Source organism: Choristoneura fumiferana, chromosome Z (genome assembly GCF_025370935.1).
Source record: "Choristoneura fumiferana chromosome Z, NRCan_CFum_1, whole genome shotgun sequence".
NCBI lineage: Eukaryota > Metazoa > Arthropoda > Insecta > Lepidoptera > Tortricidae > Choristoneura > Choristoneura fumiferana.
In genome coordinates this window covers 41,865,183-41,887,937 of record NC_133472.1, presented here as the reverse complement: position 1 = coordinate 41,887,937, position 22,755 = coordinate 41,865,183, and the positions used below count along the sequence as shown (strand labels likewise).

General features: G+C 40.3%; 1 protein-coding gene across 1 annotated transcript in view; it reads left to right on the top strand.

The window, feature by feature from the left end:
* Window positions 1–22,427, top strand: part of LOC141437171 (inositol polyphosphate-4-phosphatase type I A) — a 94,621-nt gene extending 72,194 nt beyond the window's left edge. Inside the window, exons 11-19 of the mRNA XM_074100435.1 lie at window positions 1,645–2,049; window positions 6,137–6,293; window positions 7,432–7,604; window positions 11,325–11,536; window positions 13,384–13,480; window positions 15,232–15,418; window positions 16,227–16,349; window positions 17,555–17,690; window positions 18,551–22,427. Of these exons, the coding sequence (XP_073956536.1) occupies window positions 1,645–2,049; window positions 6,137–6,293; window positions 7,432–7,604; window positions 11,325–11,536; window positions 13,384–13,480; window positions 15,232–15,418; window positions 16,227–16,349; window positions 17,555–17,690; window positions 18,551–18,683 (1,623 nt within the window). The 3' untranslated portion in view covers window positions 18,684–22,427. The remainder of the gene's footprint in view (window positions 1–1,644; window positions 2,050–6,136; window positions 6,294–7,431; window positions 7,605–11,324; window positions 11,537–13,383; window positions 13,481–15,231; window positions 15,419–16,226; window positions 16,350–17,554; window positions 17,691–18,550) is intronic.
* Window positions 22,428–22,755: the final 328 nt, after the last annotated feature.

Genomic DNA, 22,755 nt, shown 5'->3' with positions numbered 1-22,755 from the left:
ATGTCCATAAGTTCAGTCCGGTGAATTAATTTTTGATGAGTAAATTAAAATGAAGAGTTTAAATGATGAATTTATATCTGACTTTACGCCGCCTTACGTCCTTCACGAAGTACATATTGTCAGTGACAAACTCAACGCTGAACAAATACGTGAACTATAATATACATAAACTAAGTTAATAAACATCTTAAATTGATAGAATAATCTACTTCTACACACATGGATATTATAACATCTACCGGTATGTCTTATTCTTATTTATTTGCTTTTATCTATTAGAATTAGTGAACCAATTTTGATTAATTTACAGTTCCAAAGCTAAAAAATCTCAGATTTACGGTAACTTTTTGTTAACAGCTGGTAGATTAGATACATAATACATATACTGATGATAATTAACTATTACACGGATTTATTCACGGGTTGCACTGATATTTAGCATTATAGGAGCGTGCAGGAGATAAGGACTAGCCAATATAAGTGTGGAAAATGTCAAGAAAAAAGGGCTAATAATTAATCATAAAAAATCACGATACTAAAACAAAGTCTCCTTTACCTATCATTAGTAGCTGTAGCTGTTCTAATCTTCTGAGTCAATGATCGTTATGAAATATGGTTTAATAAAGTGTATACGTTAACGATTTTGGTTTGGCGTGCATATCGGTATGTATATCTACTGCCTGCTACTGTAGTAAAAGGAGTATGGCAAATAAATGATGTAGTCACTGCCTCGATTTTTTTCCTCGCTTAATGCATTGTAAAACGTTGTATGATATACGTGTCAAAAGTAGGAAATTCCCAACTCGTGCCGGCTCAAAACACTCGCTTGCTCGTGTTTCAAGTTCTCCGCCACTCGTTGGGAATTGCCTACTTTCCGCACTTGTATCATAAATAACTATTTCATGTCTAGCAAGCGCTTTAGATATGAATTATTAAATTAAAAAAAGGTTCATCTCATGAGGCCTGACTTGTTTCGGTACTTTCGGAAGACCATGTTCAAGATTGAGCGCGTTCATGATGGTAGCGCCCTGTGCACTGCCTTAAGGCGCGTGGTGCGGTGTTTTATAAAAAAAATGGGGAAAAAAGGACAGACATGTACCATCAGCCAAATAAGTGGTCTATCAATTTCTAACAAGTTCCTATCTAATAAAAGTGTCGCTAAATTCGAACTTTCAAGTTGACAGACACGTCTATTGGCATTATTTTTTATGACATGCAAACGATTATGAACTTTTGGGTGGTAGACCACATATTTGGCTGATGGTACATAGATGCAGCTTTAAGACGAAAAAGTCCAAAAAACCTGGTCGTTACTGTTTTAATGTCCCGAAAAATTAAAACTGTTTATTATAAATCAGAATAACATTACAGAAATCTTTATTATTTAAGATTTTATGACTAAGGAGTGCGAAGAGAGCGGGCGAGCCCTCATCTATAATTAAAATATAATGTTCACATTATGTTTTAATGTTACATGCCACTTAAATCTATATTGCTTAGGTATTATTATTGTAGGTATTTGGTTATTGCTTGACTTTGTTTACTTCTTATTTACTTTATTTAATGTACTGATGTGTATTATGCTAACTGTATTACTATTTTAATTTTGATTACATGTGTTGTTAGTTTTTTTTCCTTTTGCAGACAATGTCAACAATAAAACGGCTGATCGAACAGCTAAGCCTCCTCGACCTTCAAAGCTCCGACTGCGACACTCTAGCATCATCATCATCAAGTTCCAAAGACACATCCCCCACCGGTGACCCGCCCACTCTATCATCGAGCGTACCCAACATATGCCCAAAGAAACGGCCGGACCTCGAATTCCACAACGACTACTTCGTGAGTGAACGGAGCGAGCGGAAACCGTTCAATCATTCGTTCAGATCGGTCCGCTCACCGGCCAAGCCGAAGCTGAATGAGTTACAGAGTCTGTCGCTCGATAGTAACAAGAGAGGGAGTCTGCGGAATGATTATAAGAGTTCGGCTAGCTTAGAACAAGTGTCGTACCGGTGTCTGATGGACAGCCTGAGCGGGGGAAAGAGAAAGGTGAGTCGACTTCTCGTGTGACAAGAATGTTAAAATTGGTTTGGAGTCTCTTTGTATTTTTTATTTCAACTCCAAATTTTGTTACTTTTACGGTCATCCCGTAAAACCCATATCGAAAATACAAACTGAAATATAGATGCACAGAAAAATAAGACCAGCGCTGGGAATCGAACCCAGGTCCTCAGCATTCCGTGCCGCGTGCTATACCGCTACGACACCTCTGGACAAGAGTACAGATACGAATTTCTCCTATGCACCACATATCTCAGCTTGTTTGTTTCTTATTTAGTCACTTAAGCAGCGAGCGTTTTGAGCGTTTCTCGATGAGGGCTACAGCATAGATGTCGCTAGTGTCGCTGCTTAAGTGACTAAATAAGAAACAAACAAGCTGAGATATGTGGTGCACAGGAGAAATTCGTGTCTCTACTCCTGTCCAGTGGTGGTGCAGCGGTATAGCACGCGGCACGGAATGCTGAGGACCTGGGTTCGATTCCCAGCGCTGGTCTTATTTCAGTTTGTATTTTTGATATGGTGCCAAGAATGTGGTACTTAAATCAATCCTTAGGCTCCATTTCTACCAGAGTTGTGCAAGGTTGTGCCAATAGGAACACCAAATAGATCTACTGTCAGTAGGAGCAAAAAAGCCAGGCGAAGTAGGGCGAATTTAATGATTAACATGACAGTGCTTTGGATCCTTTTTAATCCCCGACGCAAAAAGAGGGGTCATATAAGTTTGACCGCTATGTGTGTCCGTCTGTGCACCGTAGCTCTTTAACGGGTGGATTGATTTGAATGCGGTTTTTTTTTATTTGAAATCTGTTTTTCTAGCGATGTTTCTTAGACACGTTTCATCATCGGTTCAGCCGTTTTTGAGATATTGACCTTTGAAGTGACAAAGTCGGGGGTTTTCCACCTTTTTTTGGTCAGTTAGGTTATTGTTACTGATCTTTCGATTTTGGCTGTTTCAGTTGAGTGCTTTTTCTGTTTTAAAATAAAATGAACAATTTAGTTAGTGGCCAGTGCTATGCGAAATTGTGTTGCTATGCGGCTGGTTTTGTTCTGAATTCTGATGTCGTGTCAAGATATACGTGTGTTATTTGTAACCACTAACGCCAAAAAGAGAGGTATTATAAGTTTGATGTCGAATTATGTTTGTCTGTTTGTCTGTTTGTGGCATTGTAGCTCTCAAACGGATGGACCGATATCGATGTGTTTTTTTTATGTGAAACTTTCCTTGCGGTGGTTCATAGTTATGTGTCATTCAAATCGGTGCAGCTGTTTTTGAGATTTGAACTTCGGTACTTATAACATTGTCGGAGGGTTTTCAACTTTTTGTTACGTTAAGTTATTTGGCTTGAGCTCAAAAAATGCTAAACTAGATTAATAATCTGAACCAGGCTAACGCAATTTCACGCAATGCGATTTGATTTTTAAAATATTTTTCATCACACTTGCTCGTAAACAGTGTCGTAACATGCAGGCTACCTTGGTTGCAACCCCCAAACAAAACCCTCGACCTTAATGTGCTTGTCATGAAACCCGTGGTCGGTAAATGAGTCATTGCCCGTACTAATTTCGTTGTCATGAAGCCCAAGGACGGTAAATGAGTTTGTTACTGCATGGTGTGCTGGTCGTGCTGGCGTGCAGGAGCGCGGCCAGGCTGGGGTAGGGCGGCGCGGAGGCTGGCGCTGCCAAGAGCGTAGTCAGCGGTATCGGCAATTTTTAAAAAAATATTTGTTTTTCTTGTACAAATATACAATTTTACTCGCATATGTGATGAAAAACATTGTATGTCGCACGGGTGGTACTAGAATTACGAACATCGACTCTTTAAAGCCCTCAGTCTTCGACTTCAGGCTTCTAATAGACTCTCGTTCGTAATTCCTTGTTTACCGCCCTTAAGACACAATGTACTATTATTTATCTTGCTGTGTTCGTCACTATAAAAAAAAGCACGTAGGTACATACCTTAGAATCGTAAAATTTTCTGAGTGTACTTTATGCACATTATAATCAAGGGTCAATTTTGTTGACGTGCTTATTTGAGAAACAGTCGAGTTGATAAACTTGTGAGCAAAAATTTGATCAAAAATATAAAATATCTGAACACGCTTCTACGCCGTTAACAATAGAGTCGTGTTCAGATATTTTTCATCAAATATTTGCTCACAAGTTTATGCACTCGATTGTACGAGATTTTTTCGAAGTAGCGACGATATGGCGTAGTGACGAATTGCGATTTATTTCAGCTAAGTATTATTAATGTTATGCGATGCGATTTGTATGATCTGCTATAACATTTCACCATGTGAAAGTGGTGCAAAGATTACTATTTCTACCGACATTTCGTGATAAATCCCATCTTGCTCGCTAATCCTGCCGTGAAGCAGCAGTGCTTGCACTGTTGTGTTTCGGCGTGGAGAGTAAGACAGCCGGTGAAATTACTGGCACTTGAGGTATCCCATCTTAGGCCTCTAGGTTGGCAACGCATCTGCAATACCCCTGGTGTTGCAGATGCTTATGGGCGGTGGTGATCTCTTACCACCAGGAGACCCACTTGCTCGTTTGCCATCCAGTCGAATAAAAAAAAAACTTTCTAAATCGTTTCCTGTAGTTAGGTATTTATTCTTAATACAAGGATTTATTATATACTATTGTTTACGCGCGGCATCGCACACGTAAATCATTAGGTCCAGTAGCTGAATTGAATTTCCGGGATTTTTTAAATATCCCGTGGGAATTCCTAAAAATTAAATCGTTGTTTTCATTGACGTTACATTAAAAACGATAATGTCAAATTTCATGACTAAGCCCGCCGCGAGATTTTATCCCTATCCCGGGGGAATATCGGAATAAAAGTAGGCTATGTTTTATTCCAGATGTTCAGCTATCTGCGTACCAAATTTCATCCAAATCCGTCCAGCCGTTTCAGCGTGAAGGAGTAACAAACATACTCACAAACTCACTCACTCACCCACAAACTTTCACATCCTCCTAATCGTACTAATATTATAAATGTGAAAGTTTGTGAGTGAGTGAGTGAGTGAGTATGTTTGTTACTTCTTCACGCTGAAACGGCTGAAAGGATTTAGATGAAATTTGGCAAAAAGCTAGTTTATAACCTGGATTAAAACGTAGACTACTTTTTATCCCGATATTCCCACGGGATAGGTATAAAATCTCGAAATAACAACCGCTGGTATCTCTCTCTCTCCTCTCTCTCTCTCTCTCTCTCTCTCTCACACACACACACACACACACACACACACACACACACACACACACACACACACACATTCAGAAAAGTCTTTTCCTCCCTGATGAGAGGGACCAAAGTGCTACTTTTCTGTTCTTGGCCTTCCTGAGTATTTTATTGCAAATGCAATTTACCACGACATTTTCTATGCTGGTGGCTATTTCATTACATTTAGGGGCTGTTTCACCATCCATTGATTAGCGTTAACTGGCGGTTAGGTGTGATGCCGTCTCCGTCTATTCGAACAAAAAAATAGAGACGGCATCACATTTAACTGTCAGTTAACACTAATCAATGGATGGTGAAGCAGCCCCTTAGAATTGTTTTTTCAAGGTTATTTTAGAGCAAAATCATTTTCATCTTGGGCGTTAACATTGTTGGATTTGTAGAATCCTTCCCTTCATTCTGGATTCAATGTACCGCCCTCGACGTAAATACACTATTTTGCTCCCTTGTGACACAATTAACTATTTCATCTTGGGCATTAACGCTTGAATCCCTCATTACGCTCAGGATTCTATTGTAGAATCCTTCGCTACATTTTGGATTCAATGTACCGCCCTCGCCGTAAATACATCGTTTTGCTCCCATGTGACACAAATAACTGTTATTTACGATATACCTCCTACGGCCCAAATAATTTTATCTTTTTGCTTTATTAATATGAAACTTTATGTCACTTATCAGAGAGTTCAATGTCACATTACAATAAAACCTATACATAGGGCACTGGTAGGAGCTTTAGAAGTTATCCACAACTATAAAGATATATTTGAACAAAAAACCTGTGCTTGCGCGTTCTCTATCATTCAAAATCATCTCTGTTCTTAGAATTCTCATACGCAAGAGAGCATCTCATCGGACGCGAGCCAGCGCGACCCAGCGGCTAGGGAGAGTAACTTGGCTCTGCTCAGGCGTCTGGGCGAAGATCTTCAAGCTGCCGTGGTCGCTTATACAGCTGCCGTGGCCGACGCAGCGACCGGCCAAGGTTAGTTCTTCAATCTTGATTCAAGGCTAAAGAAGAATAAGTTTTTTGTTAAAACGTAATTTTTCAATACAAGCTTTTTCGCTGAGTGCACTTGCTTGGAATCCAAACTACATCCGTATCAAATTTCAAATAGATGTCATTAACCGTTGTGGAGTTCCCTTTTGCGGAGACGATCCTGGCTGGAACACCAGGATGACTATTAGTTTATTGTATTTTTATCTATAAGATTTATAAAAGTATGCCATATAGGTTTCCTCCTGAATAGGATATGGCAAATTGATTGAAATTTGACGACCAGGTAGCCAAGTGCTTTGAGAACCCGACTACCAAGCTTGAGCTCGCGGGTTCGATCCTTGGCCAGGTCAGATTTTTGTATGAATAATAAGAATGTTTGTTCTCGGGTCTCGGACGTTTAATAATATGTATTCGTTGCCTAGTATACATAATACAAGCTTTGTTTAGTATGAGACTTGGTTGATATCGGTGTCAATTCTCATGTTATTTATTTATAAATCCAGGTTTTGCCAAATACTGTATTAAGCTGCACGTCCACTGAATCGGAATCGAGCCGTACGGAGCGGACGGATTTGTTGCTTTGCTCGTATAGGTTTAAGAATAATTGTACCGTTTGTGCCCAAATAAACATTAAACATACTACACCTTTAAGATTAGTTTTTTGGAATCTTTTTGTATTTTTTATTTCAATTCCAAATTTTTACTTTTACGGTCATCCCGTAAAACCTAAATTGAAAATACAAACTGAAATATAGATGCACATAAAAACCAGAAAAATTAGACCATCACTGGGAATTGAACCCAGGTCCTCGGTATTCCGTACCGCGTGCTATACCGCTACACCACTAATGGTGGTGGGTGATGGTGATCAGTGGTGTAGCGGTATAGCACGCGGTACGAAATACCGAGGACCTGGGTTCGATTCCCAGTGATGGTCTTATTTTTCTGGTTTTTCTGTGCATCTATATTTCATTGTGTATTTTCAATATACACCTTTGTCGTTTTTTAATAATTAGATAAACAAAAAAAATAAGTCTTCCATATTTTACCATAATCGAACTGTCGGATTTAGAACGATTATATTTTTAACCCAGTCGTCGCCCCTATTGTAATTCCCCATCAGCGCCCTCGGAGTTAGTGGACAGTCACGCGGCGTGTTTAGAGACGGCGGCGCGCGCGCTCGTCTCGTGGCGGAGCGTGGCGCACGCGGCGCTGCGTCTGCGCTGCGAGCCGGCTCAGTGGACGCGGGACCACGCGGCGCTGCAGACGAGACGGGACGCGTGCCTCTCGCAAGCGGTCAGTACATCTTCTTCTTCTCTTTTAAAATATGGCTTTTCTGTCCTAATTAGGTAATAGGACAATTTCGCCAGTGTCAAGGTAAACTCTCTTTGAGAGGGACGTTGTACGGTAATTGTAGTTTTTGGAACTTAATAGTAAAATTCCAGAAACCACGCGGAGACCACTTGCGCATTAAAAAATGTTAGACACGAGAGCAATATAGAATTTTGGGATCACTGTTCACTGTTAAGGTTAATCGCCGCATAAAACACTATCAAAATTATACTTCAACTAGCCAAAGAAACAGAAATAGCAAAATTAGATATTGTCTACATCCGCCATCTTCGAATGCTACAAATCGAATCTTATAATTCCACGGAAAAAATGCTAACATCATGCTCAGTACATCGCCGGGGAGCGAAACTTCGATGCCGGTGACAGCCGTATGACGTCTAGCTTCATACAGTGTTTTTATCTAGATTATAGATAATCACTGACAGCTTATTGGCCTTTTAAGGCACTTGTCCCACCGCCGACGATGAGCGAGAAGCGAGTAGAGCGAGTAACTAGAAACGAATGGGCGAGCAGCGAGAAGCGAGTATAGTTTTGTCGCTGGCTCTAAGCGAGTGTTCGAGTGCGACGGACGATTACTCGCTCCACTCGACTCGCTCGAGCGGGGCGGCCGCCAAGCTGACATCGCTGAGCGAGTATTATAGCTAAGCGAGTTTTATAGCTCTTGTCGCTGCGACAAAAGATGTAAGAGCGAGTTCTCGCCGACAGTGTGAACAGCCAGCGATCAACTATTAATATATGTGTATCTTTTACTCACACAGGATCTTATATCTTTTGTTCGTTTCTTGAGCGAGAAAATAGTCGATAGCCAATCGTTTCCTCGCTGGCGGTGAGACAACTGCCTTAGTTTACGGATATTTTATTGACACTTGAGACGGCCACTACTTATAAACACACCCCGGGACTTTCGGGGCACGGATGATTGACATTAGCCGAAGAGTAGGTATCGAGTTAAAAAACAGAGTGCACTCTAGAGCTGGTTTCTACCTAATGAATTAATCAATTAGAAAAAAAAATACATAATATTTAAAACGCAGAAAACATTAAATTTTCATAAGATGAAATCGTTTTAATCTTAAACAGATTAAGTTTGAAAAGGTTTTTAATGAATTGAAATTGGTTTTAAATAAGAATTTTGGCTATAGCACACTATAAACATCATGAACGAATTGTTACAAGGCAATGAAGTAGAACTGCGATCGCAAACACATCGGGCAACAATTGATTTCTTCAAGAAATTTAAATATGCACCTATTACAACTGCCGACGTAGAAAAATCATTCAGTGGGTTAAAATGGATGTTTACAGCAAGACGCCGCTGTTTACCTGTTCCAAATTTAGAAAAGATATTGATAATTTATTTCGAAAATATCTACTAAATTTACTGCAGGGAATTAGTTTTAATTAGTTTTTTATTATTATCTCATAACATAAGCATTGGTACTAAACCTGAAGTACTAGTATAGTTTATAATTCGCGGTGAGGTAATTATTCATTAGGCATAATATGATGTTTTGTCAGAATAACCTATCTATTAATGTATACTCTTTAGTAAATCGTTCGTGCCCCAAAAGTCCCGGGGTATGCTTTTATATGTCACTATTTTAATATGTTTTGTACCTATATTTTATAAAAACACCCTATATGTCAATTCGCGTCTTGATGACGTCACCGGCATCAAAGTTTCGCTCCCTGTACATCACTCATCATCTCAGTCTTCAGTACTGTATTAAAACTGTCTGGTAGATACTGTAGTCAAAGAAAGCTGCCGCGGCGCGTTGTGGCCGCAATTAATACAGTCACCAGCTCAAATATTTGACACAACAAGCGTGCATAAATATCTGATACGACTCTATTTCTAGGGCCGGAAGGACGTGTCAGATATTTTTTCACACCTCTCTTTCAGAAAAGTAACTTTTCCTCCGTGACGAGAGGGAGCAAAGTGCTACTTTTCTGTTCAAGGCTTTTCTAAGTTTTTTATTACAAAAATGTCAATTTTTGAAGTTGATAATTGTAAAATTGTTCTTTAATAATATTTAGTTTTTTTTTTCAAGTTTCTTAATGCTCGTTGTGAAAAGTTGTATGAGCCACTCGGGAGCAAAATTATTTTCATCTTGGGCGTTAACACTTGAATCCCTCATTACGCTCAGGATTCTACTTTAGAATCCCTCGCTATGCTCAGGATTCTATTGTAGAATCCTTCGCTACATTCTGGATTCAATGTACGCCCTCGCCGTAAATACACCATTTCGCTCCCTTGTGACACAAATAACTATTGCACGCTCCGCTGTGGCAGATATTAATGCAGGTGCTAACCTAACACTCCTCCTTGCTCGACGTCATACATACATAATTTTCCAATACATAAATTGACATTGAATTACATAACGGAAATATTTGCCTCTTCCAGTACTAGTTATGTAAGAGGTTACGCACGGGAAACAATGTCATTATTATCCCAGCCTATATACGTCCCACTGCTGGGCACAGGCCTCCTCTCGGAATGAGAGGGCTTGGGCCGTAGTTCCCACGCGGGCCCAGTGCGGATTGGGAATTTCGCACACCATTGAATTGCTTTACAGGTGTGTGCAGGTTTCCTCACGATGTTTTGCTTCACCGTAAATTTCAAATGTAATTTCGCACATGAATTCCGAAAAATTCAGAAGTGCGGGCTCAAGTTTGAACCCACGAACCTCTGCTTGAGAAGCGATAGGTAAACCACTAAGCCACCACGGCTTTTTCACTCACACATCGTTACGTTTTACTAATGTTTCGCCGAATAACTTTTGGCAACCTGTTTAATTTCCCAACTGTTCAATATTATCTGAAACTGAAAATTTCAGGATTTTTCTAAAACTAACTTAACCTAAATGGTTCTACACAATGGCCTTGAAATAAATCCTGAAATATTTACAGTTTTAGAGTTTGCGCAATGCAAAGTTGCAAAATGAAACAGGTTGCAAAACGTTACGTTGCGGAAAGGCAGTACAGTCACCAGCACCAATATCTGACACAAAAAGCGTGCATAAGTATCTGATACGACTCTTTTTCTAGGGCCGCAAGAACGTGACAGATGTTTAATGATGTACATCACAAGTATTTAGGACAGCTACATTTTTTTGGTGACGGTAACACAGAAAGTGCCGGTAGTCTAAAAAAAATATATCTAAAAGAAGTAAATATCCCTTTTCTCAAACATGACATGAAATATTGACGTTATGTTACAAATAATAGGCTGAGAAGTATCGCGCTGAAGGCGCTCTGGCTCGGCTGTGTGCGCGCGGTCACTCCAGCGGCCTGCAAAGAGATTTCATACAACCTTGCAGGCCGCTGGCCGGCAATGTGACCGTCTTTTGTTTCTCTGCGACACGCACGCGGCCCACGCCCACACGCCCAGCACCACCGCCTGTAGCCGCCCGCCGCCCGCCAGCAGCCACAGAACCGGGCGACCAGACTAGCGTCCCGCCAGCTTCATTTCTTGTTTTTTATTTATTTTATTTCATGTAATGTTTGAGAAAAGCACTATACAAGCCTTGGCCGGAACCTGGGTTGCCGGCCTCGCATCGCTATCTCTGCTTAGCCGGCAACCCCCTACTTCCCGGCCTCTACAGTAATGTACTATTACGGCCTATTAGCAGGATAAACGTTTAGATTTTGATTCTGCAGCTGACAACAGTAACGGCGGGCCTGCTCTCCTGGCTCTGTTCAATCCCGGGCGCGACGGCAGCGCGGCTGCTGGACTCCGGTCTGGGTCCTCTATGCGGGTTCGAGGGGCTGCTGAGTTTGCACGCGGCGGAGAGAGCCATGTGGGGCGATATGGTTGTCGCCGTCGAGGACCTGCATACGGTCGTGTTCACGCTCGTCAAGGGCGGGCACAGGTGAGGCTGCTTCATGACTACAGTACCACTACCATGAGTTTACAGTGACCGTATTCGATAGCGACGGCATAAATTATTTGCAGAGGCGCTGTACGATTCTCCATATAAATAATTTACGCCGTCGCTATCGAGTACGGTCACTGTAAACTCTTGGTAGGGGTACAGTGCTCTCATTCTAGCGTGGTGGCGGGTGGCATTTGATGCGCGTTTCGTTTTACCCAAAAAAAGTTACTGCGGTCTTAGGCAGTTGTCTCACCGCCGGCGAGGAAACGATTGGCTATCGACTATTTTCTCGCTCAAGAAACGAACAAAAGATTTAAGGTCCTCTGTGAGTAAAAGAGACATACATATTAATAGTTGATCGCTGGCGGTTCACACTGCCGGCGAGAACTCGCTCTTACATCTTTTGCCGCAGTGACAAGAGCTATAAAACTAGCTCAGCGATACTCGCTTAGCGCTATTAGCTTGGCAGCCGCCCGGCTCGAGCGAGTGGAGCGAGTAATCGCCCGTCGTGCTCGAACACTCGCTTTTCACTGCTCGCCCGCTCGTTTCTAGTTACTCGCTCTGCTCGCTTCTCGCTCATCGTCGGCGTTGGGACAAGTGCCTTAATATATGGAAGTATATTTCAGTGGTAGCCTGAATATGACTGGCGTACATGTACACTATGTCATATGAAATAAATTTAACCTGTCAGATTTTTAACCGGGCTCGTTTAGTGATGGGACCTAATGGATCTTGAGTTATATCTGTGCGGGATGCACCTATGACTGGTTTTTTAGGAGAGTGAAACAGCTTTTCTTTCTTCCAGGGTGTCAGCCAGGTCCCAGGTCGGTCCAGTTGAGGTGATGAGTCCGCTGAGTCCACGACGCAAGAGAGCCGCCGCGCGGCAATGTTCCCACTTTTATAGGCGGGCTCATCCCCTCCACACCACCGACCTGCGTCCCCCCGATATCATCTTTATTGTTATTAGTAGATTATTGTCGTGGCCTGGAAGTAGGCAATTGCTGGCTGAGCATGAGTATTAAACGGACGAGCTTGCGAGTCCGTTTAACTAATACGAAGCCAGCAATTGCTATTCCAGCCGAGACTAATATAAAGCTTTTCTCAAAAATGGTGAATAATTCTGAAATAGAATAAACTTTTTCTCAAAATATATTATAAAATTTAATTTTATTCCAATATTTTTCTTATGCTTTCCCGCCTTTTTTCATTAAATATAAACTGCAGGTGTATTTTTCCACCGAAAACACCACAAGCTATTTCAGATCCAATAGAAAAAGTCCGGAGTTCCAACAAAATATCTGATACCGGCCATTAGACTTGGCTGTATACGACTTGTGCCAACATTTCCATGGCCTTTTTAACTTGAAAAAAAAAATGTGACTGATTGCAGGCGCGCTAGTTCATTATTGTCGAGCTAGCGCGCCTGCAATCGTTTTAACTTTTTAATTTTTCGCTGACCATAAACTATGCACTCCACCTTCTGATATGTAAAGAATAATGTCAACTTTTACGGACATTTTTGAGAAAAGAATCTTAACTTACAGGACTGGCGTTATTATTGCGACGCAGGGCACGCCCTACTAGAACTACGATTACATACACATACCTGTTTGCCACCGCGCGATGCACATAAACGAACCGTAGTTGATATTTCCTCGCGAATCCCTGCCCCCCACCACCGGGGTATAAATACTCGCCCGGGATTCGCGAGTCACGAGACAGTTAACAAGAGAGAATATACGCGTTCAAATACATACTGACAATCTTGCTGACTGACTAGACTTTTTTTTTACATCTACTCAATTTTCTGGGCTCTGAAGTTTGACAATAGTTGTCTGTTGCAGCAACAACGCCATACCTCATGTGACCGGCACCCGGGGCTCTCTCACTGTGCATTTACCAATATCGGAGAGCTTATACTCCAAGTTTACATCCAAAGAGGTAAGATCTTGAGAGTCGCCAGTACGCTCGCCGCTGATCGCATTTTCATAGAAACGTAGTTTCGTTCTAATTTACAAATAACACACTGTAACAAAATAAAACTTTGACACTCAAAATTCAAATTCAAAATTCAAATGATTTATTCAGTAAATAGGCCGCAATGGGCACTTTTACACGTCATTTTTTTAAACTACCAGCGCTTTCGGAAAGACCATCATTGCCAAGAAGAATGCGCCGCAAGAAACTTGGCAGAAAGTCATTTTTTCATCAAAATATAATTACAAATAAAATACTTAAAAACTATATTATACAATTAAAGAAAAAAAAATACAAAAAATAATAATACAGGAAATACAGGGATGTATGGGGTCCCTTTGTTACAATACTAAACACTAACTATATCTAAACTATATCTACGTTCAGTGGAAGTGTAGAATGCTTCCACCGTCATAAATTTTAAAATAATAATAACAATAATTTAGTTCTGAAATATACATTTCAGGTCAAGTAACCATTAAGCTTTTGGATTTCGACACTATAACGGGAGCAGCTGTTTTGATGTTTATAATTAGTTTTTGGTCATATTCAATGTAACAAAGTATAATCACATTAATTTTAAGTTTTGTATGAGTATAAGAACATGAAATTCGTTTTTTTTCCGTTACATTTTATATTAAACCGAAACTAATTATAACCATCGTAATGGCTGCTACCATTATAGATGCCAAGTTGCGTTTTGATCCGTAATGCTGTTGGTAAAATAGGATGAAACTACGTTTGTATGGAGACGCGAGCGTACAGGGGACTCTGAAATAACTAGCTATAAATAAATAAATAAATATCATGGGACACTTGACTGACACCAATTGACCTAGTCCCAAACTAAGCAAAGTTTGTTTTATGGATACTAGGCAACGGATAAACATACGAGTATAAATTCCATCCATACTATAGGATATCCATACTAATATTATATATGCGAAAGTGTGTTTGTGTGTATGTTTGTCCGTCTTTCACGCCGTAACGGAGCGACGGATCGACGTGATTTTTGGCATAGAGTTAGTTTATGGGCCCTAGAGTGACATAAGCTACTTTTTATCCCGGAAAAATGCACAGTTCCCGAGGGAATAGCGCGCGATAACCGAATTCTACGCGGGCGAAGCCGCAGGCAAAAGCTAGTAATATTATAAATGCGAAAGTGTGTGTGTTTGTGTGTATGTTTGTCCGTCTTTCACGTCGAACTAGAGCGGCGGATCGACGTGATCTTTGGCATAGAGAGATAGAGATGGCATAGAGGCGTTAGTATCGTGAAGTCTCGACGCTACTGTCTTAATTGCGATTTTATTTAACCAATCACATCCGTGGTGGCCGAGCTGTTTGACCTATGGCCTCTCAAGCAGAGGGTAGTGGGTTCAAACCCCGGTTCGCACCTCTGAGTTTTTCGAATTTCATGTGCGGAATTACATTTGAAATTTACCACGAGCTTTACGGTGAAGGAAAACATCGTGAGGAAACCTGCACAAAACCTGCGAAGCAATTCAATGGTATGTGTGAAGTTCCCAATCCGCACTGGGCCCGCGTGGGAACTACTGCCCAAGCCCTCTCATTCTGAGGGGAGGCCTGTGCCCCGCAGTGGGACGCATATAGGCTGGGATGATGAACCAATCACAAACGTGACGCAACCAACGCCAACTGGCCTCTCGCAACCCTCATTGACCAGTTACACCGTTCAATCCCGCCTTTCGTTCCAGCACCTCACATTCACAATAACAGCTGTGTTCTTCAACATCGGCGTCAACGAGAAGGCGACACTAGCGGAAGCCCTCGGAGAGACAACACCCCAGTACCATTCCAACTGCGACAATCTCGACCGGCTCTGCAAGTACTATCACAAGTACACCAAGGTGTTCCCGGCTGACCATATGGCTGCTAGCAGAAGTGAGTTTCGAATTGAACGCCAAGAGCGTGTCGGACACGCCCAAGGTTTTGGGGCTGGTAGGAAAAATCTTCGCAGTTGCTTTTTATTTTTTGCGAAATTACAGCTTTCTAGCACTAATAATCTAAAAACTTAGCCGCGGACTGACGGACTGATAGATACTATAAGCGAAACTATCTTCTTCTTCTCTTCTTCTTCAGCGCGTTTTCGCCCACCGTTGGGCATACGCCCAAGCGAAACTATAAGGGTTTGGTTTTTGCCATTCTGGCTACGGAACCCTAAAAAAGTCAATAATCTCTTCCCATCGCGATGGAACACATGACTTCTTACTAACGCTGCCGACGTATCTATGAATTAATTAAGTAATTAGTAAAATAATACGAATTCATTTGTCAAACATAGGTTAAAAAAATCTAAATTTATAAAATAATAATAAATAACACTATAAAAAACAGTTATACAATAAAAAAAATCCAAATGTCAAAAATCTAAAAAAAAGAAAGAATAAATTATATAATAAAGTAGTGAATTAATTATATGTATTGTTTGTATTTAATAAATAGGGTACTTTATTTATTAGTAACATAATGTCAAACCATGAGTTTTAAGTATATCACACTGAGATGTTATAACCTCCACGATAAAACTACATATATAGAGAATGTGTATTGTAAACAAAATGGAATGAAATTCTTTACTTAGGTATTAACCATTCTATATCGATTATAAACTGTCTGCAAACAGACAATAGTCGGGGCAAGAAACCCAAGTTAGAAGTAACGCGTCTAAATAGACATTTTTCCTTTACAGCCTCATCTAGAACGAAGCCGCTGGAGGAAGTCATGGAGAACTTGAGGATAGCAGTTCACAAGAAGGTGCCCAAAAACGTCGAGGTGTTACATTTGTCCGCGCTTGCTACTCGACTCATGAATGGTAAATCTTATTGAGCCAGACGTTACTTTGCGGAGGTCCATATGCGGAGGGAAATAGCCATTATCTTGCATAAAGGTCGCGGGTGAGCAAAGTAATTGTTTGAGTTCATTGGTGAACCTTGTTCCATAAAATAACGGCTGAATACAACGTTTACAGTTAATGCCATATCCTACTAATATTATAAATGTGAAAGTTTGTGAGTGAGTGAGTGAGTGAGTGAGTGAGTTTGTTACTTCTTGACGCTGAAACGGCTGGAAGGATTTGGATGAAATTTGCCATAAAGTTAGTTTATAATCTGGATTAAAACATAGGATACTTTTTATCTCGATATTCCCACGGGATGGGGATAAAATCTCTAAATAACCACCGCTGGGCTTAGAGTCATGGAATTTGGTATCTAGGTAGCTGGACGTCTGGAATAACACATGGGCTACTTTTTATCCCGATGTTCCCACGGGATAGTTATAAAATCTCGAACTAACAACCGCTGTGTTTAGAATCATGAAATTTGGCATGGGTATAATTTAACGTCAATGAAAACCACGATGTAATTTTAGGGAATTCCCAAGAGAATTTAATAAAATCGCGAAATTTCAATTGAACTGCTGTATATAATGATTTACGTAAACGCTAGTTTATTATATACTAGTAATAAACGTGCTCGAAAATGACTGTTCAATATAAACAAATATATATCTAAAAAAAAGAGGGCCAAGTGCGAGTTGGTCTCGCGCACCGCGAGTTCCGTGAGGTTTTATAAGTATGTCAAAGTATAGTACGCTTTGAGCGGCTATGTCTATAAATTATGTTGTATAAACAGAGTCCGGCTTTTAACCATATTGTACGAAGTGCGAGGTTAAAATAAATAAATGTTGACCGACTTTAAAAAAATTAGAGAATTTCAAAGTAGAGGTATGATTTATTAGTATATTGATTCAGACGACCAGATGGCCTAGTGGTTAGAGAAACTGACTACGAAGCTTGAGGGCCCGGGTTCGATTCCCGTGTCGGGGCAGATATTTGTATGAAAAATACGAATGTTTGTTCTCGGGTCTTGGGTGTTTACTATGTATTTAAGTATGTATGTATCTATATAATTATATTTATCCGTTGCTTAGTACCCATAACACAAGCTTTGCTAAGCTTACTTTGGGACTAGGTCAATTGGTGTGAATTGTCCCGTGATATTTATTGGCATGTTCCAGGTATGCGTTTCACGTCGTGCAAGAGCGCCAAGGACCGCACCGGAATGTCGGTGACTCTCGAACAGTGCTCGATCCTCGCAGCGGAGTACCATCTCGCAGAGCACGAGTTTAAGAAAGCTCTGAGCATCATGCGTAGGTGAGGCGTACCTTTATGTTATTTGTTTAATTTTATTTTCTGTTTTTAAGATTTTTAAGATCGCGGGAATGCGGAAAGCACAAGACCGGTCTGAGTGGAGAGCCTTGGGGGAGGCTTATGTCCAGCAGTGGACGTCTTTCGGCTGACATGATGAATTGTTTTTAATATTGGCGTATGCACACAAACAGACACATACTCACTCACTCATTTACCCACTCACTCACTCACTCATTTACCCACTCACCCACTCACTCATTTACCCACTCACCCACTCACTCATTTACTCACTAACTAACTCATTAACTCACTTACACACTCACTCGCTTACAAATGACTGTAAGCGAGCAAGTAAGTGAGTGAATGAGTAAATGAGTGAATTTTTACTAATGTTTATGAATGCGAAAGTATGTCTGTCTGTATTGACCTGTCGCCGCGCAACAAACTACTCCTCATTTAACGATTTCTGTTACTGATTTCGATCACATTTTAACATAGCATCGGAATAACTCGATCGAGACAAACACAAATAACAGGAAATAAGCAATCTGAGATATGTATGCATAGGAAAAATTCGTGTCTAGATTCCTGTCCAGCGGTGGTGTAGGGGTTATAGCACGCAGCACGGATTGCTGAAGACCTGGGTTCGATTCCCAGCGCTGGGCTCTTTTTCTGGTTTTTCTGCGCATCCATGTCTCAGTTTGTATTTTCGATATGGTTTCACGGGATACCCGTAAGAGTAACAAATTTGGAGTTGAAATAAAAATACAAAAAGACTCCAAAAAACCAATCACAAATAACAGGGTTCTGAGGTAATAAAAATGAACAAAATAATCGAATCGACCTCTTCTATCCCTTTTCAGCGAGGGTTGTCGGAGAGAGAACACCTTCAAGAACATAGGCGTGCGGAAGTACGCTTTCACTAAGAAACAGGTGGCCGCTCTGCCGGAGGACTATAGGCCGCCGCCTGGGACGTTTAGCTCTTCGCAGACCTAGGTTAAGTACAGTGGAGCCACAGTGTGAATCCTGTGTCAAACGAATTTGCAGCGCGCCTGTCAAGATTTGTACCATAGGTGCTTGGGTTACGTCACCTTGGCGAAAAAAATTGAGCCTTAAAAAAAGCTTTGGACCTATGGTGTGAATTAACGGATGTACAGAATAGTTTTCTATGGTGTTTCATCGGAAAAGTTCATATTTATCGTGCTCTCTCAAATAGCTACAGTCACCAGCACCAATATCTGACACAACAAGCGTGCATAAATATCTGATACGACTCTATTTCTAGGGCCGGAAGGACGTGTCAGATATTTTTGCACGCTCCGCTGTGGCAGATATTAATGCTGGTGACTGTACCTATCGCACAGCCGTTTTAACATTTGACACTAAATAATAACGTTCCATATTAATGGATATGAAAATGTCAACCATTTAATACAATAATTGATTGACAATTCAGGTGCTGTTGTATTCCGATTGTAATTCAATTTCTCCCAATGGTCATATTGTCGCTACTTTGAGAAAATCTTGTATCTAAAATCAATATGTCAACAAAATTGAACCTTGAAATAATGTTCATAAAGTTCACTCTGAGAAATTATGTGTTTTAAGGTACGAGTTTTTTATAAAGTAGTGACTATATATTATTCACTTTATCTGTTGTATCTAATCAAGAAACAAGAACCGTAAAACGGGGTTACTTTAAAATGCAGGGGCTACTTTGGAAAATAGTTTTTACGCCATGTCCTTATTTTTTTAGGCCATCTGTGGCAGTGAAATACCGACCTTCATAAATTACCTAACTTTTTACTCCATTTTCTCAAACGACCAATGAATACTTGCGTTTTTATAACCATTTTATAGTACATTGTGTCTTAAGGGTGGTAAACAAGGAATTACGAACGAGAGTCTATTAGAAGCCCGAAGTCGAAGACTGAGGGCTTTAATGAGTCGATGTTCGTAATTCTAGTACCGCCCGTGCGACATACAATGTTTTTCATCACATTTGCGAGTAAAATTGTATATTTGTAAAAGAAAAACTAATATTTTTTCAATAATTGCTGATACCGCTGACTGCGCTCTTGGCAGCGCCAGGTCCCCGCCGCCCTAGCCCTACCCCAGCCTGACCATGCGCGCGCCGCGCTCCTGCAGGCGCTGCAGCACGACATGCAGTATCACACTCATTGACCGACCTTGGGCTTCATGACAACAAAATTAGTGCGGGAAATGACTCATTTACCGACCACGGGTTTCATGACAAGCACATTAAGGTCGAGGGTTTTATTTGGGGGGTTGCAACCAAGGTAGCCTGCATGTTACGACACTGTTTACGAGCAAGTGTGATGAAAAATCTATAAAAGTAGCCCCAAAATTTCCTAAAGTAAGTTTACGGAAGTGGTTGCAAAGGGACTGCGCGCGCTTGTGGTTTGTTTGATTACATCGTCATGCCAGTTGGAAGACGATTGCGAGATATTTCAAGAATAACCGGAGGCCTTATTGTCTAACGCAATGAGGGCTATCGTTTTTTGTCTCACTAGATGGCGCACTGTCGCGTGAGGTTTTTAAGTGTGGCTTTCAGAGTCTGTTATAACGGGCGTTAAAACCAAGTTTAGATTAAAATCATATTTAAAACACCTTAAAACCGTACCATAAAAATATCCAGCAACCACAGTGTTGCTTAGTCCCGTTTTGTTCGGAAAAAAAGGGAGGACAAAAGTTTCCAAAAGACAAAACTGTCTCAAAACACAGACATTCATTGCCCCGTAACGCATAATTGCCATAATAAATTTCAGGTAATGCAAAATATTCACAAAAAAAATCTAATTATAAATAAACCCGCGTAGCTCACCCAAAAACTATGAGATTTGACATTTCGGAGACCTCACGCTACACTAGCGCCTCTAGCGGCGAATTCATTCGCGATAGCCCTCATTGGATCCACAATCGCTTTCACCAATTCTTTCTGTACGACGAGGGTAGAAAGAGAGGAATGCGATCGGAAACGTCAGCGCGTTAGTGTTTGAATCGGTTTAAGCCGACCCAAAAACGCGTTATGTCCGCGTAATAAGAGGGAGAAAGACTTCTTCCCGTTGGTGAACGTCGTTTCGCGTCGGCCGAGCCGATCGACGTCTTTTTCGCTCTTATTTGAGAAGAGTTTTTTGATCGGCTAAAGACGATCGCTTTTGTATTAGGCTGTAGGGTTTGATTACATATTGGTTTATGGGCCAATCAACTTTTTAACCCACACTAATCTGTCAGCGACATTGTTCAAACAATTGCAGATTCTTGTCAGTAAACATGTTTTTTCTGTAATTTAATAGATGTTGTATGTGAATACATGCCATGCTACGTAAGTTCAACCTATTAAACCGTGAAATATCTTGTTGGAATTACGATTTTTTGGTAACGCCAGAGACAATTTTGGTAACGCAGGAGACGCCCAAAGTGTCGGTAAAATAGTTGATTGGCCCTTATACTGTGGCAGAGTTTGTTTCTGCAGACATTGTTACCAAACCGCGAATGCCCCGTAACGGAAATTAGTATTAATGGCAAACATGTAGTTTTCCACTTCCATTCGAATTTAGAAACATGCATGTATACATGAATGAATCTTATATTACCCAAAAAAGAAAAGCACTGATTTATTCAATTTGTGTGGTGTAATTAAAATGATCAAAATGGCTGTGGCATTAGGTAAATGGATTATTTTTTGCATGATAGTTATATGCGTTATATTTTTTTTTATTAATATAAACGCAGGCATTCGTACTAAAACAATAAAACTTTAACATATTCTACATGTTTAGGTGTTTTATAGCTTATGTTAGCTTGCATACAGACAGATTACCATAAAATTTCCGTTAGTTGTAGCTAACCAAAAAAACCGCGAAAAAGAGAAATGTTGTCAATTGTAACAGATTTTTGTTACATGTTCTATTTTTGTAAAAAAAAAAGAAAAAGTTTTTTTTTATCAACGTAGTAGCTAGTTTTTCAACAACACTTTTTAGTGACTTGGCTGTTTTTTTTACATAAATAGTTCCCGCCACCGTTCGACCTGTGTAAATATCTATAAAATATCCGTGAAGAAATTGGTTTCTTTACAACGGAAATATCAACCATTAAATTATTTGTACAGATATTTAGATACAAGGTAAATGTATGTTTTTTTTTTTATAATTACGGTAAGTAGGGTGAGAGAATTAATAAAATCAGGGGGAAAACTTCGTGTAGTTTTGAAAATTGGTACTATTAAACCCTGCTGTATCCGGATGAACATACTAAAAGTCCTCAAGGGAGAGGGGTATGCTGAAGGTGTAATTATCAAATTGTTTTTTGCTCTACAATCTTTAGGAGCTACAGGATGTTTAAGTTAACAAGGTGATAAAAATAGACGATTTAAGAAATGAAAACGAAATACTTTTCAAAATTTTATTTAAAAATAGAAAATACAAATCAGTCCGTCTTTATTATATTACTCATCGTTTTCTACATCGACATCTTAGGGGCTGTTGCACCATCCATTGACTAGTGTTAACTGACGGTTAAATGTGATGCCGTCTTCGTCTATTCGAACAAAACAAATAGAGACGGCATCACATTTAACAGCCCCTTAGTCTTCTCCTTCTGTGACATCTACAGGTACACTGTTTGTACATGAGCCCAAGCAACCGAAACATACTAGAAGCATTTAATACCGGCTTTTCGACATCTATATTTTCTATTGCAACCACTTTTGCAGCTACAAAATTTAAGTTGTTTTTATTTGTAATTATATTTTATGTGACTTTCTGCCAAGTTTCTTGCGGCGCATTCTTCTGGCAATGATGGTCTTTCCGAAAGCGCTGGTAGTTTAAAAAAATGACGTGTAAAAGTGCCCATTGCGGCCTATTTACTGAATAAATCATTTGAATTTGAATTTTGAATTTTAAGTCAGCACTATGTCCACTATGTTGTACAACAGCGCCACTAATGTCGATCCGGTTGCAGAACGAGAGTACACAACCAATCCAACTGCAGCGAGGTGTGAGACAGGGAGACGTTATTTCTCCGAAACTGTTCACAAACGCGTTGG